Genomic DNA, 17,404 nt, shown 5'->3' with positions numbered 1-17,404 from the left:
CCGTTCCAAATACGCTCCACCACCTATGTGTGGAGTCGCCACTCTGACGGATGAGCACCCTTCCTCGACAGGAGGTCCACTGCCCAGTTCACCACTCTGGGAAGATGCGTCGCCCGTAGGGACAGCAGGTTCCGTTGCACCCAAGTCAGGAGCCGGAAGGCGATGCAATGCAACCCCGGGGACCGGAGGCCGTCCTGGTGGCTGACATATGCCACCACTGATGTGTTGTCCGTTCGGACCAGCACATGTTTTCCGTGCAACACTGGTAGAAAGTGCTGGAGAGCCAGGAAAACAGCCTGCAGCTCCAGCATATTTTTGTGCAGGGCTATCCAACAGACTGACCAGGTGCTGCAGACTCCTCTGCCTTGCCAGACCGCCCCCCAACCCTATTTGCAAAGTGCTCACTGAGTGGACCTAGTGCCACATGCACCGAGTACCAAGCGCACCGAGTCAACCGAGGCGCTATGCACCGAGCACTGAGTGCACTAAGCACCGAGCACACCAGGTGCACCGAGCACCGTGTGCACTGAACCGAGAGCACTGGGCAACGCGTGCACAGAGGCACTGAAAAACCACAGGCTGAGCATGCACCAGGGTACCGAAGCACCAGGGGGCAACTGAAGCAGCGGTGCCTGCCCTAACTACGTGCACTCACACACCTGGTCAGCGCACAGCGTATACCAGGAGACACACACGTGGCGGGTGAATCTGTGGACGGAGTACAACACAATAATATAATACAACAATATTACAGGGGAGCACACTGCTGTTGTTGTTGATTGTTCGAAGGCCCGACGCGCCGAGGGCGTCATCTCAGGAAGGGACCTATTGGCAGCTCTGGTATAGAGAGCTCAGAAAATACCTACCAATAGGCAGGCATATCCTATACGTAATGTTGTTGATGGTTGTCTTCGAATTGAAAGGGTCCTTTATATCCATCACGTATTACAGAACATGTGTGTACAACACATGACAGGAGTTTTTATTTATCAATCCCCTCTAAACAGAATGTTCAGCAGATGGCTATATTGAGAGCAGATGTTTACAATGAAGACTATGTCGATAAATAACGTTAAATAAATCAGGAAAGATTTACTGCGGTATTTATAGGAAACGGAAACAGTATTCAGGTATGGCAATGTGACATGTTCATAGAACTAAGCAGGACATTCGGCATACTGTTTGGTTATCCCCCCCCCCCGTCATAAACACTGTACTGCTGTAACTTTCTATTTCCTGGTGATTTGCGAAACACTGTAGGAAGAGCTGAGCAGCCCGGCGGTGGAGCTCTTTCATCCTCGATGACAATATCAAGAGAAAGCTAGAGAAGGGCTGAAAGGCTGAGTTAGAAACCAAAAAAACTCTGTATCTACGACTACCTAGTAGCCACTGGCATTCTCATAGTTCTCTGTTTAACAAAAGCAAGGAAAGCTTTTTGAAGAGTTGCGGTGTAGATTTGGTCGGGGATAATTCTGGGAGTGTTCCTACTTTCAAAAGTGTTTTTGTTTTTATATATATATATATATATATATTTAACAAACGTCACATTTTAGGAAATAAACCACACACATACAGAGACAAAAAATAAACATTAAAAAACAAGAACAACGTTGACTTGACAGCATTTGGAAGCACGATGAGCTGTGGTAACCAAGTAAAGGATTTCCATTCAGAGTTGGACGCGCGCACTTGAAATCAGTTTACTTGCAGTCTGTTTGCAGTTGATCGTAAACTTTCCTTATTACTGAGATGTTGCACGACGCAGTACAACATTTGTGTTCTCTGCAATCTCTCAATATATGGAGTAGTTAAGCTTCAGTGCGAACCGTACATCAATCTAAGGTTTGAGGATCTTGGAGTGGCAACTCTGGCTTTTGTGTTGATCAGGTAAGTGGGCAATACAGTGTTTGCCACTATTTTGATTGCTATTATTATTATTATTATTGTTGTTGTTGTTGTTGTTGTTGTTGTTGTTGTTGTTGTTGTTGTTGTTGTTTTGTTGTTGTTGTATTTTAATAGCATTAGGGAGATGGTTATTAAAAATACATTTTCATGTATTAAAGGATCATTAATATAGGTAAATACGTAAAAAAAAAAAAAAAGCCTGTCAAGTACTGTACAGTTCATGGTGAAACTATAATATCCAAACAGACAGCATGTTCAGCATTAAGAAAACATTTTACAAACATGACGTTTTAAGTTTTTACCTCTTCTTATATGTTTGTCCTCTACTCAATCATTGCAATTGGTACCTAGCTGTTGTAAAGTATAAAGCAAGCATATAAAACAATTCAGTCGCATGATGGTACAGTATTGCGTTCCTGCACTTCTGTTAAAACCCTGGACTGCGCTTGAATCTTGGAAGAGTTTTTAATTACTTGTTGTTATTCTAGTTAGGTATGTAAATACCCACAATGTTTGCCACACGTACATGCACTGTAATGCAAATGTAGACACTGTGTTAACTAGTCTGCAGAATAAGTACAAGCACGCCAAACTATTTTAAACATTATTGAGTGTGTGCGTGTGTGTGTGTGCGTGCGTGTGTGTGTTGTTTTCTCATGAAAACAAGCACTAAACAATAAGGAGGCTGCGTGGTCCAGCGGTTAAAGGAAACGGCTTGTCCCCGGTTCAGATCCCTGCTCATTGTGTGACTGAGCAAGTCACTTAACCTCCTTGTGTTCCGTCTTTTGGGTGAGACGTTAATGTAAGTGACTGCAGCTGATGCATAGTTCACACACAATAATAATAATAATAATAATAATAATAATAATAATAATAATAATAATAATAATAATAATAGCTTTAAAAGTGTGAGTATGGTCAAAGTTGGTTGTGACAGCCAAGTTATGTAAACAGATTATTACACGTGGTTAAAGAAGATTAGGGTGAATGTGGTCTATGGTATAATAGCAACAACTTGATCAATAAATAAGTTACTTACAGTGAATGCCTTACTTGGTCATGAACATTGCGCGTGTACAAGATTGTTAATATGAATTTACAATTTATAAGTATGATTGAGTACTTTTAATGTCATGATACACCTGAGGTGTTCTATGATGCTTCCTTTGTTGAAGTGTTGTTTGGCACATCTAGTGGTTTTCTCTGTTTGGTTTATTATTGAGCCCAATATCTATTTTATGAAACCTAACAATGAGGATTGAAGGGAAACCACAAAGCCATAAAATGTCCAGGAAACCCACTTCAGTTTTTCACAGCGAAAACTGCATTTGAAGGATCTAATACAATACATTAGGGTTGGTCACATCTTTTTATTATTTGTTTAAATACCGTGTATTCAAATTAAAAATAGCTATGATTTTTTAGGTTTATTAAAGTGGAACCAATTGTAAAATACTGTAAATAAATACATTTAAAACTCTAAAAAAAGATAATGTTTGCAACATAAGAACTACATAGGAAGATGTGTAGAATAAAAAAAGGCTGAAAATGAGAGTGCTAAATCTTGGAACTATTGATTCAACCCTTGTCATTATAGCTGCTGTTTCAACACTAAATGACACCAAACAATATATGTTTCAGAAAACAATTCTACAAGAACAGCATCAAATGATATAATTCAGTTAAAAGTTGTATGTATTGCAGTAGTAATGTTTGTATTGCTGTAAATTACAAGAATCAGTTATCTTAATTTCAATCAATTTAATATTTCTTCATTTCAAATGCAGATGACAAATTACATTATGTTTAACAGAACTTTTATTCAAACAAAGTAGTATGGAGCTAAAGACAGGCACTGAATGGAGCTCTGCATATGGGCTGTATTATGTTTCCCTTTTTTTGCAAAAAACTTTTTTGGCCTTAATCCTGGTGTACAATAAGCGTGTTTTTTTAAACATGCAAATTGGCCTAATTGACGTTTGAGTAAGTGAATAAGTAGCATCTGATACAGGATGTAAGAACAGTTTATTTGTCATTTTTCATTAACCCTTTCAGTCCTGGCGCTTAACTTAGTGCAAAAATGTAAAGAAACATTGTATTGCCTTGTGACATGATGTTCAATCACAGGTGCATTCAATCCTAGTGTTCTTTGATGTTTGAAACTGTTAAACATGTGTATTTTGTTTCTGTAGTTTTGAAGATGTTAGAAATGTTAAAAAAATAAATACATAAATACATGTTTTACTCTTGTGTATATGTTTTAGAGTAAACTACTGCTTTTTGAATAATTTAGAAACGCAGAATTATTAGGATATGAGAGTGGGCATTTGTGTGTAAACTCAGCATGCATGAAAGTGAACTAGTCAAAGCTGGTTTATAGACTGTGAGTGCTGATGTAAGCAAGTCACAGATGCTCACCATCACTATTATATACAGCATATATATTTCATAGTTAACAGATTCAACAATGCTCCATTTTGTTTGTCAGAAGAAAATTATCCTGGGGATTAACACAAAATGAACCTTGTGTTAACAATAGCAGTTTCGCCCAGCAACAAATGCAAACATCTCTCTATTCAAAAAGACGTGTTTTGATTCAGGCTGCTCTACTGTGGGTGTATTATTTTATAAAGATTTTGAATTATAAAAATCAATAAATAATAAATCACCATAAGTAAATACTGTAATAGGAGTAAATGGTCAGTGTTGTACCAACTTACTTTCTAGTGAATATATAGCAATTCACATTAGAGTAAAGAAGACATGTAGTTCTGCTTTACTTGGAGCCAGGTGATAATGTGTAGAGTAGGAACCAATATGCTTAATAGGGTTTTATTTATGAAGCAGCTAAAACATTGACCAAAAATAAGTGCCTTATTCAACTAATAAACTTTCACCTAAGTGTACTCTAAAACATCTGTGTTGTGGTCAGCACTTTGTAAAAGATAGATCATTTTATTTTGTTTTTAATTACAGCATAAAACATGATATCCCCATCTATGCACTGCAGCAATTCTAACATACAGTATGTACAGTAACTACAGGGAGCTGTGAACTGGCATGATGTTCATACCAGAAAGATAGCTGGTGTTATAGTTTGGGGATTTGTTATGTTATTTAAAGTATGTGCATTGACTTACCTATAGCACTGATCATCCATACATATTACTGATAATAACCTACTGCACATTATAATAGGCACCTACTGTTCCAATTCCACAGTTTCTATTGAATGGGCTGATAACAACCACATGGGCTGCTCTGAGAAGACTACTGCAGGCATCCAGACAATTTGGCTGCATTCCAAAGCTGAATAAACAGTATTGAAATATCTGTTAATGCTTTCTTCTGGACAGTGCTTCATTGTATTACATGTGCTGATATCTATGCACACATACTGTGTACTGAAGGCACATCCTTAAGACCAAGCACCATTTCACTACTTACATACCTTACCTTAATGTAGTTTATTTGAACTATAACACTTCATGCTCTGAATAGTGTCATTTTTTTTTCTTCTTTAGATTGACATTTGGATTCAGAAAATGTTCACCTGGACAATTCTCATCTATTCATTTGTTGTCACTGCTAATTCTCAAAACATTCAGTCTTTCAAAGGATCATCCTGTGATAGTTTATGCTCATGTGAGGAAAAGGATGGTATTCTGCATATCAACTGTGAAGAAAAATACATTAGCAAAATATCTCAAATCAAAGTGCCACCATCCCTGCCTTTCCAAATTAATCTGTATAAAAATGAAATAGCAGAACTGCATGCCCATGAACTAGAAAGTCTTAGTAATGCTGTCTCATTACATCTTGGAGCTAACAATATACATGAGTTGGAACCTGGGATTTTCAGTTCATTTGGTTCTCTCAAGAAATTGCATATAAACAGTAATTTTTTAGTAACACTGAAAGAGGATACATTCCGTGGTTTGGAAAATCTTGAGTACCTTCAAGCAGACACTAATTTCATTCATGTGATCGAGCCTGGGGCCTTTAGCAAGCTCATCCGGCTCAAAGTTCTTATTCTGAATGACAATGAAATTGAATTTCTTCCTAGTAACATTTTCCGTTTTGTGCCATTGACTCATTTAGATCTTCGTGGTAATAAACTGCAAGCTCTTCCATATGTTGGCTTTCTGGAGCATATTGGACGTATAATAGAGCTTTTGCTAGAGGATAATAAATGGGTCTGTGATTGTGATATTCTTCCTCTGAAAAATTGGATAGAAAACATGCGGACCCAGTCGGTTATAGGAGAAGTTGTATGCGATAGTCCTGTACTCCTCCAAGGTAATATTTTAAGCAAGGTGAAAAGGGAAGTGTTATGTCCATTTCATGCTGACATTGATTTGGAAGAACCATCCAAGTCATCAGGCTTGATAGTTACTCCTTCACCCAAGGTAAAACCAGTTCCAAAAGAAACACAAATTGAAGCTTTACCCACACCAGTGCTGGTCCCAGATATATGTCCTGAACAATGTTTCTGCAACAATCATCAACTGGCAGGACTTTTGATCCATTGCCAAGACAGACGCATTCAAACCCTATCTGATCTTGGATCACCAACGCAAAGCCCCCAACAACTCCTTTTAACAGGAAACATGATTCAGAGACTAACAAAAACGGATTTTGTTGCATTTGGAAGCTTGGAGTTACTCAATCTCGATAACAACTTCATTGAATATATTCAAGATGAGGCTTTTCTGAACCTTGGAAATTTGCAAAAGCTGAACTTAAATGGAAATAAACTTGAAAGGTTAACTCCAGGTATGTTTGCTGGACTCCATAGTCTTGAATATTTATACTTGGAATTTAATATGATCAAGGACGTTGTTTCAGGAACATTTAGCAACTTGCCCAAACTAAAACACCTGTCTTTAAAAATAAATTTTCTTCAATCTCTGCCACCTTTTATATTTCATAACGTGCCACTAAACAGGCTAGATCTAAGAAAAAATCTGTTCATGCATGTACCTGTGGGCAATGTGATGGATCAGTTGGATTTTCTAGAACAGATTTACCTTGAAGATAACCCATGGGATTGTTCTTGTGATTTAGTGGGTCTGAAACAGTGGGTAGAGAAACTCAGACAGAATACAGTGGAGGGAGACATATTGTGTCATACCCCAAGAAAAATTGCCAAAAAGGATTTAAGATCCCTCAGAAATGAACTGCTGTGTCCTGGATTGGTTCCATTCAACGCTTTACAAACCCAAGCCCCTACAGTCACACCATCAAATCTATTTGCTTCCTTTAAAGATTCAGTCCCCCTTTCAGTTCTAATCCTGGGCTTGCTAATTATTTTCCTATTGATCGTCTTCTGTGCTGCTGGACTGGTTGTTCTTGTTTTACACCGCCACAGGAGATCAAAGAAAAAGCAAACAGATGATCAACAAAGGGAGCCCAGCCCTATACACCTTCAGTATAGTATGTATGGTCAAAAAACCACCCACATGACTCAAAGGCCTGGGGTTAATATGTATGATGAACATGCAATGAGCCCAGTGATACAAGTCTGTAGGAGTCCTTCTTATTGTAATAATCTCAAAGACCAAGATCTGAATGATATTCATGACTCAAAGTATGTTTGTAGAAGCATTTTAGAAAAGGAGAACGATTCACCCCTGACTGGTTCCAATATGAAATTCAGAGCAGTAAGTGACCATTCATCAGAATTCGTTACCCTTGAAGATGCAAATTCTCTATACAGAAACTTACTGGAAAGAGAACGAGAACTCCAGCAGTTAAGCATCACAGAGTACCTCAGGAAAAATATAAATCAGCTTCAGCCAAATGTTGATGTTCACTGTCCAGGGAGCCACGAAGAGCTGAAATTAATGCAAACAATCATGTACACCAGGCCTAGAAAGGTCATGGTAGAACAAACAAAAAATGAATATTTGGAGCTCAAAGCCAATCTGCACACAGAGCCTGACTACCTGGAGGTTCTAGAGCAACAAACAGCTTTGAACTGAAAAGTCTCTTCAAGGGATGTTGCCACTTGCTTCGTATCTACCTTTGTAAAACAAGTGCCTTAGCAAATTATTCACCTGAATTTTGTTTTCACATTAAAGAGATCTGCAGTTATCCTAAATGAGACTGTGAAGATATGTGTCTGCATTATTTAAAGCAGAAAGGTTATAATATTATTGTATAATATTTTGGCATTTGCATTGTTGTTCATTACCTATTAAACCGAATACAGACATATGTGCCATTATTAGTAAAAAAAATATATACATCTCTTGAGAAACACTTGAAAAGTAATCCTATTCACTTAAACAGATTGTGTGGATAATGTTTATGAGCGTATTGTATTTTTTTGGTTTAACTGACTTTCCCAATGTAATAAGTATAGCTATGGCCAGAAGTTTTGCATTGCCTTATAGGATTAACTACTTTTGCTTCATAAAGGCGAATGAAACCTGCTGAATAATGTTATGTTAACATGTTGCATTTCATAGTTTTCCATATACTTAATGGAAAACTGACAAAAAATGTAAAATGTGACATTTCAAAATCTAACATGAAATAGTGTACTACTATTATAGCTTCCGGTAGGCTTTTGCAATATAATTGTGTAGTCTCTTTGATTACATGATGTTAAATAAAATATCTACATTATGTTTATGTAGGTTTTAAATTTTTGTTTAATTATGTCTCAATCCTACAAAATCTAGATAATGCAAAACGTTTGGCCATAGCTGTAGTTATATTAGAGTACCATTTTAGTCAAGGTGTAGGACAATCTAATAATGCTGTTGTACATTACTGTCACATTTTTTATTTCTTAAATTGTAAATATATTTATGATATGTTTATCTATTATTTTACCTTTGAAGAAACACTGTTAAGTTGCCTTTAAACACTATACTACTTAATATCTGGCTAGTAATTTTAGGCATGAACAATTATGAAAAACATTTAATGTATAGATTTTGTTTGTGAAAAACCCTTTTGTGATGGTCAGTTTTTATGAATGATTTGGTGTGCAGCGCACTGTGGCTTTATTTGATATCTCTATAGATTTATGTAACCTATTTATTCTGTGCAGTTTTGTATATTTGTTCATAAGATTACTCTTGGTTGCCTTTAAAGCAATGAGATAAAAGTTCAGTGAACTGTAAATAAAGTGTTATCTTATTGTTTCTGTGGAATATTCTATTATAAAGTGACTCGATATGTCAGTTTGTTTTTTTCTGTAGTCAGGCAAATACCCTGCTGCAGTATTTTCAATTGATAATTCTTACTAAACAGTTCATGACTTTGTTATACACCATATTTTAAGTTGAAAACGTGGAAGCAGCTGTGTGTAACAGTTGTTCAGTTTCTTCAGAACCATTGAATACAACCTATTTTGCATACCACAGGGAAGTAATTCACTCAAAAATAGTCAAATTTAGAACATTTTATTACAAAGTCATTTCACATCATTGGTGTCTTGGGCGTCAAATCATGTCTCTAGCTTAATGGTTAATGACAGCCCGAAAGTGTCTCTAAACTAAGGGATACAATCAAAACATACAATATCAGTTATATACAGAAGACCTGCCAACATTACCGGTAAGCACCAACAATGCTTTTAAAATAGTCCATCCATGCAAAACATACTGCAGTAAAGCCTCTTAATGGCACCCACACAGTACACCAAAAATATTAACTAAAATGGAAGTCAGCTAGTGACACAAATACTCAACTTAATGTATTAAGACACAGTGAAACCCACTAGTAACCTGTTACAATGTTCTTCATCCCTATCGTTAACCCTCTATCTCTGGTATTTCCAGTACAGTACAGCACTGTCGGGTTTATGCTTATATTTACAGGGGTTGTATTTCTCTATTAGAAAAGTCACAGTAACAATTAACAGTAGTAATTTTATTTTCCAATCAAATAGCTTTTGCTTCCAATTAGTTTCACTATTAATATTAATACAAAACTGTGCACATATCTAATCATATCTAATTATAATATGTATGTCATTTTTTTTTTTTTTTTACCTTGTAGGTTTTATTTATGGTTCATAATATTGGTAGGGTCCTGGGCTGGTTTCAAGGGGTGACCAATCATGCTAGCTCCTGTAAGTCCAGCCATGTGGAGGAACCCCTGGAAGGCTGGGAGTGGTTTGAGGACTTGGTTTCCTGGGTTGAATTAAATAGCAGAGTCAAGTGACGGGTAGGCAGAAGGTGGCAGGCCATGAAGAGGATCTACAGGTGCAGCAAAAAAGAAAAAAAAGCTTTGTTATTTCCAAATGTAGGATATACACATACAAACTATATATTATCAACCGTACTGTCATTACCAACATTTCTCAGTCATGTTGCTGGTAGCAGTGTTTTAGCGTTAGTATTACACATTTTGCATATAGTTTTATAAGCCTGGTAGTTTTCTAAGTAGGTTAACCATATTGTAAACATTTATGTTTTCCTTTTTAGTATTCTCATCTTCATTCTCATTCTTTCTCTGCCTAATACTTTTTTGGGACATGTGAACAATTCTAGAGGCTTTACTTTAGAAAAGCAAAGGATTAGATTTAGGTTGTGGTTTTTGAAAAATAAGTTCAGTTCTATAGCTCTCCCCTGTTCCTCACACCTAGTCACCTTAAACTGAAGTCATAAGTTCAAAATGGTGTCTTTAGAACTTGATTTCGCCCCATCCGATGGAAATAAAACTTGGGATTGTGTTTATTTACAAATAATGGAATTATAATTATAAAACTGTTCAAAGTGAAAATAAATAAATAAATACATAAATTAATACAAACAGCACTCAGTTTGATAGGCATATTACAACTAGTAGTAATTGCCATCTGGAATTCAATTTGCTATTACTGAACAGAGATGACGCATTTTAGTATAGAAATCATGAAACATGGACAGCTGAATGTGCACAATGGGCCGAAGTAAAAATGCATGTGTGTGTCTGTAAATGTTTTATGAAAACGAAAGAGGTGTGTAGAGTGTGTCAGAAGAGTTTTTTGTCTTCAGAAACAAAATAATACAACCAAACAATGCCCTTAATCTGTACTACAAACTACTGTTTCTATTCATTAATGGCGATCAGGTGTTCATAATATCAGTGAACCAGTGAACTAAACAAAATCTATATCCTGTTCCCTATCTATCTTGCTGGGTTATTACAGAAGGTGAAGGCTTCCTTCCCAATATTGCGTGAGAACCAGCCAGGGAACCATCTGTAAACATTTATACAAACAAACAACTGAACTCATATATGTGTCCTCACTCTTTGTATTATCCATTAGATTGAGCAAAATATTGAGGGCAGTGAGACTATCCTAGTGGCAAAATTAAATATTCAGAACAACTGAATTGGGAACAATCGAAAAGAGAGAGCATGACTACCAGCAGTATATTTTGTACAGGAGGATGGCAGAGACTGTACACATGGCAGCATATTGTTGTCAATAGAAACAATTTAATGATTTTGGGGAAGATATAATTTGGGAATGGAGTAAACTGTTTGTAATTGTTGGTTATTTGTTGTACTGAACAATGGTGTATAATGGAAGGGGAAATAATATTATGGTAGAATGGGATGTGTTAAACGCTGTGTTCAGTTATCTGCTCTTGTATTCATTACTAAGTTTTAAAATAAATCAAGCCAGACTCATTCATTATCCTTTATTCAGCACCTATTGTTGGATCTCAGGACAGTGTCTGCTTGTGTTTCACTAACTGCTTAGAGTAAATGTTATCAGGATATAACATAAACTGGCTACGAGGATTACTTTAAAGTTATTGCACTTCTACCAGCAATAATTGATTTGCTACAGTTTGTCTAAACAACTTTAATGAAAGGTTTCGTTTTCACAAATGCAACCAGGAAGCGGGTGAGTCTATGGTGCAGTATTTAGCAGTGCTAAAGAAATTAACATACTGTGTTTGGCACAAATCTTAATGAAACCCTGAGAGATAGACTGGTATGTGGTTTGAGAAGGGAAGCCATCCAAAAACTTTCTTTTGTCAGAAGCTACATTGACTTATAAGAAACAAATAAGCTGTCTGTATACCAAGGAAGTCTAATATGGGGTATCCGTGTCATCATACCTGCTTAGTTGAGAAGCCGATTGTTAGATATGCTGCACAAAGGACATTCTGGAGTGGTCAGAATGAAGGCCCTAGCAAGATGTTACATATGATGGCCTGGAATAGAATGAAATCGAACAGAAGGCAAAACTTGCATGTCATGTCAAGGTGTTCAGAATATGCCCAGTCGAACAACTCTACACCCATGGATATGGCCAAATAAACCATGACAACGTGTTCATGTTGATTTTGCGGGTCGATTCAATGGACAAATGTTTCTTATTGTAGTGGATGCTCACTCGAGGTGACCAGAAGCTTTCATAATGGAATCCACTACTGCTGCCAAAATCATTCAAATTCTGAGAGGACTATTTAGACATATGGCATTCCAGAACAGCTTGTCAGCAACAATGGTCCACAGTTCATTTCAAGCGAGTTTGAATTATGCTAATGATGCAATAGCATCAATAGAAAATAAAACGTTAGTCGAGGTCTTGAACAACAGTGAACGTGGAATAAGCAGTGAACCCGAGCAAAGTGAAAGGGATGCAATAGTAATTTCAGGAAGATCTTGATTACCACCCGGTTCCAACATTAGTAAAACCAGCACCTGGATTCAAAGGAGTGTTATATTATAGCCTGGAGTCTAAGTGCAAATATCTGGAAACTGTTTTAGAGTAAATCAGATGCTTCTGTGAGTAGGTCAGTTTACTTTTATTAAGCACAGTAGTGTTGGAGACATGCAATTAGTTTTGTTGGTCGTATTACTATGTTGTTGCTTTCTATCAGTACACTGATTAAATAGAAGTACAGTATAAGGGGCTCGTATGGAAAATAAAGTAACAGGCTAAAATAAACCAGCACTAAGCTAGAATTTTGCACATGTTTTTTAAGTGCTGGCATGGTCTAGTTGAATTTATACTTTTGTTTTACAGATATGTGAAAGCCCCACGATTCTATACAATCACTGGCTAGTTTAGTGAATGTATGAAATTGAACTCTGTTGTATACAATCACTAGTGATTCTATAAAATCACTCGTGATTGTACACATTCACTATCACATAGTATGATAAATGTATAAAATCATACAAATTAACACAATTAAAACAAAAATAGATTTGTATTAAAAAGGAGTGGCTGTACTCTATTTATTACACCATTAGCACTCATAATTTAGTCCAAACCAATTATATTGTTGTTTTTAAAAAGCTAGTACAGTCAGAATACAGGCAAAATATAAGAAACATATAGACTTGTGGTATTTAATTATTTATTAAACAAAATGAACAAACAAGGGCAGCAAGGTGGCGCGGTGGTTAACACTGCTGCCTCTCAGCTCCAGGGTCCTGGGTTCGAGTCCGGTCTCAGGGGTCTGTCTGTGTGGAGTTTGCATCTTCTCCCCGTGTTCGTGTGGGTTTCCTCCGGGTTTCCTCCCACAATCCACAGACATGCTGGCTAGGTGGATTGGCCTCTCTAAATTGCCCCTTAGTTGCCCTGCGATGGACTGGCGTCCCACCCAGGGTGTACTCCCACCTTGCGCCCTATGTCTGCCGGGTTAGGCTCTGGCTCACCGCAACCCTCAAAATGATTAAGCGGTTATAGATAATGGATGGATGGAAAATGAACAAACACATGGGGAACAAATCTTCAAACAAATTATAATGTAAGAAACGATTATGTAAGGTTGCACGTAAAATGTCCAAAAAATAGAAACACAAAGAAAAAGAAAAAATTATAATATAGTTTAAAAAATGAGTATGCAATTTAAACTATAAGTGCATGTAAAATGTTCATAGAATATATAACCGTTAAATAAAAAAGGCATCTAAGCATGTGCTACCAGTGATTCTATACAATCCCTAGTGAATGTATGACATGTTTTAGTCTCTTTTGACACATTCACTAACAGCTTCCAGTGGTTCTATATAATCCCTAGAAAATGTATAAAATGTTTGATGTTTCTCAATATTTCACATATCCACTGGCCAATTTTAGTGATTCTATGCAATCACTAGCGATTCTATACAATCACTAGCAATTCTATACAGTCACTAATTTCACACTTTCACAGTCACATATATACTGTGTTATGAAGAAAATGGTCAGTGAAGACAAATGCCCAGCCTGACAGCCGAATTGTTTTGTTTTGTGTGAACCTTTTATTTTGGCTCTTGTGCCAGTTGCTTTGTTCCTGTGTTTGTTTAGTTTATTCTGTTAATAAACATGTGCACCAGCTCTTTAAACTGCAGCTTTCTTGCCTCTGAGTCTCATTTTTGACCATATCCTGTTACAAGACCGTATCCTGTTTTTATATGGTATGTGTGGCAGGGCAGACCCCTGCCTGGAAAACAAAAATGTGTTGGTGGTTGGTAAGGATAGGGTTATTTTCTGTCCCTGCCAGATAAATGTGTGTGTGGCTGTGTTTGCACAGCCACAGGTGTAATTAGTTTATTTTGATTACCTGTTTAATTGTTTTATAATTTAATTAGTGTCACCTGCCTGGGATTAGCAGGCAGGTATTTAAACAGGGAAACATGGTTGTTCTGGAGTCTGCAGTCTGTGTGGGTAAGAGTAGCATGTAAAGCGTTGTTGTTTGAAACGTGAAAATCAATGTTTTATGACTGGTAAACAGCTTAGCTGTCCAGTTTATTAGTTTAAGAACTGGATAAGTTTAGCTAGTACTCTGATGGGGGTTAAGTTTTTGTTTTGTTTTTCATTTATTTTATTTCTGTAAATTTAATAAAATTGCATGAAAGTGCTTAAAAATTTAAATTTCTGTGTCTGGGTCTGTATAAAAGGGCCAAAAGAACCTAAAACAAGTGACATATTTCACATATGGTAGTACCGTTGAGGTTTTATTGGCTTTTTTGGAGAGGTCTCGCTGCTCTTTGAATAAAATATTTGCTAACAGGACCCTTTTTCTCAACCAAAAGAGAAATACATAAACTCTAACAAAAGTCAGTTTTGGCCATAGATAGTAAAGATGTGCGCTGAGTCCATCAGATTCTGGACTGTTGTACTTGTACTGCTGTCCATAGTATTTACAAATACTGTTCAAATTCTACCCGTTAAGCACATTGGGACTTCTATGCTATATAGTGCACGACAGTACTGGTAATGGAATGTTATGAAAATAATGTTTATCCTTATTTTACCTGTATGCTTAGCTGTGGGAATTTATAGGACCTTGCCATCTTAAGAAAAAAACTGGTCCTCCAAATAGTGTAGTTTTTCTCTTCAGCTTTGCAGAAGGGTGGAGCATTTTTTACTTTACCATCTTTACCTTGCTAAATATTTCTTGGAAATATTGCACTCCTGGATACCAATTAAGGTCATGACTTTGTCATGCCCTGCAAAGCAAACGGCAATAAGAAACACTTAAATTCAGCTTTTGAAAAATCGACATTTCCAATTCATGTACAGTAAGTACCAGTTTACAGACAAAATAGACAATTGTTTTGACAGAGGGCCTTTGTAATTTTTGTTGTTATGGTGCATGTATATTCAGTCTGCTAAATGTGTTGTATGAATTAAATAATTTATGCTTGAATGTTTGCGAGGGGTAACACTCAGTGGTCCATTTAATTAATAATTACATGTAGATTAATGTTGTTTGTCACAGTGAACATTTTCACATGAAATCAGCACCTCACTATACAGCTAATGTTGTTGGCAAACATTATCTGTATGGTTTTGATGTGGTAAACTTACTTTCTAATCACCCTTTACATCAGGCTACTTATATAATCCTAATCCTTGCATATTTTAACAAAACATCCCAGCTTGTTCCTCTTTTTAAACCATCCTAAACTAGTTAAATGCTGTAATTCGTTACAAAAAATAGGTATGGTTTAAACTGGAAACCATCAGTAAATTCCTTACAAATAAATGACAGTTAAATTAACTTCAATGATGCAGCTCTAAGCCAGAAGTCGGGAAATGCCATACCACCCATAACTCATCTGCATCCTGTTTAGACTTTTAGCATACACTGAGATGTCATCAGCAGGGAATCATTCAATAAGGGGATCAGTGAAAAATGGCAGAGGTAAGAAAATGAATGTTAAAACCAGAAACAACACCTTTAACAAGGAGAAGTTATTTTCAAAATAGTATTTTGGAAAAAGCTCTGAAAAGTAGAGCAAAATTAGGTCAAAAGCAAAACGATTGAAATGACCTCCAGTCTGTATCCTTTGAAAAGACCAAGCCTTTTTGCCTTTCTGTCTTTCAGCGGCCTCCTCGCTTGCGTGGTAGGCCGCTCTTTGTTATCTGTCTGTCGTGTGTGAGTGACTGCCTGTGTAGTCACCCACGAGTGGTTGTCTATTTCTTCCTGACAGTACACAGTTCCTCCACGGGACTAGGCCTTTCCGTATCCCCGCTGTTGAGTGATTCTTCCAGCCGTGCTCTCCTCCACGGGGCTAGGCCTTGCCGCATCCCTGCTGTCGAGTAGACCTCGCTGGCTGCATAGGCCCGCCCAGCTCGGTGAGTCGGGCCTTGTAAACAAACCATGTGCTCTCCCCTATACTATCTTTCTACCGTGTTTTTGCTGTCTGCTTCAACTCGCCCACTGCAGCTTCGGCCCTTGTGTCCCCCTGGTGCACGCTACACGCTGACCAGGTGTGTGTGACTGCGCGGTTAGGGTAGGCACATTTGCGTAGCGTCCCCCCCGGTGCTTCGGTACCGCGGCACACGCATAGCCCTTGATGTTTATGTATCTTGGTGCACAAGTGCTCAGTGCATGTCGCACAGCGCTGCACGGTGCACATAGTGCACGGTACTCAGTGCCCACGGTGCTTGGTATCCACTGCTAAAACGCTAGTGCGGGAACGCACGGTGGTGCCCATTGCTACAGAGCTAGTGCAAAAGCGCACGGTGCTGCACAGTGCACGTAGTGCTTACGGTACTCTGTGCGCACGGTACTCGGTAGGCAGGTGTCTAGTACCTCAGTGCGCATAGCGCCCTCGGGTGCTTGGTGCACGAGGTGCCTCCTTGTCCTCAGCCTGTAGACAGTGCTCCACTCCACTGTAGGCTACGCGCTGCCCCGGTCGTGTGACTGCACGTAGTCCAGACTAGACACCCCTGTCCAGTTACTGCGCTGTGTTTACTCTTTTTCTGTTTAACAGCCTACATTGCTTTGCGATTGCAGTCTGCTTAAAACCTTACAGCGTTCGCTGTTTTGTGTTTTTCCTCTGCTATTGCAGTTTAAAAAGAAGAAAAAGAGCCGCGTGATCCTCCACCGGACCCGGCTCCCCTGCTGTAGAGTTGCTTCTGCCGGCTTGTTTCAGCCCGCCTTACACGTGCTTCTGTGGTGACTGCTATTTAATCCTCACAACTTTGCTGTTGTGTGTGTATATGTGTTTTTTTCTTTACTGCCTTGCAGTTTGAAAAGAAAGTAGTAGCAGTGTGATATCCACCGGGACCCAGCTCTGCTGCGCCCCGCTG

General features: G+C 37.9%; 1 protein-coding gene across 1 annotated transcript; it reads left to right on the top strand.

The window, feature by feature from the left end:
- The first annotated feature begins 1,265 nt into the window (after positions 1–1,265).
- LOC117405971 (SLIT and NTRK-like protein 6) lies at positions 1,266–9,058 on the top strand. The gene is made up of 2 exons (XM_034009572.3): positions 1,266–1,887; positions 5,430–9,058. Exon 2 carries the CDS (start codon positions 5,451–5,453, stop codon positions 7,887–7,889), a length of 2,439 nt encoding a protein of 812 aa, XP_033865463.3. The 5' UTR covers positions 1,266–1,887; positions 5,430–5,450; the 3' UTR covers positions 7,890–9,058.
- The last annotated feature ends 8,346 nt before the right edge of the window (positions 9,059–17,404 follow it).

The sequence above is a fragment of the Acipenser ruthenus genome, chromosome 9 (assembly GCF_902713425.1).
Source record: "Acipenser ruthenus chromosome 9, fAciRut3.2 maternal haplotype, whole genome shotgun sequence".
Taxonomy (NCBI): Eukaryota; Metazoa; Chordata; class Actinopteri; order Acipenseriformes; family Acipenseridae; genus Acipenser; species Acipenser ruthenus.
The sequence above is the reverse complement of the archived record's forward strand: the minus strand, read 5'-3'. Positions and strand labels throughout refer to the sequence as shown.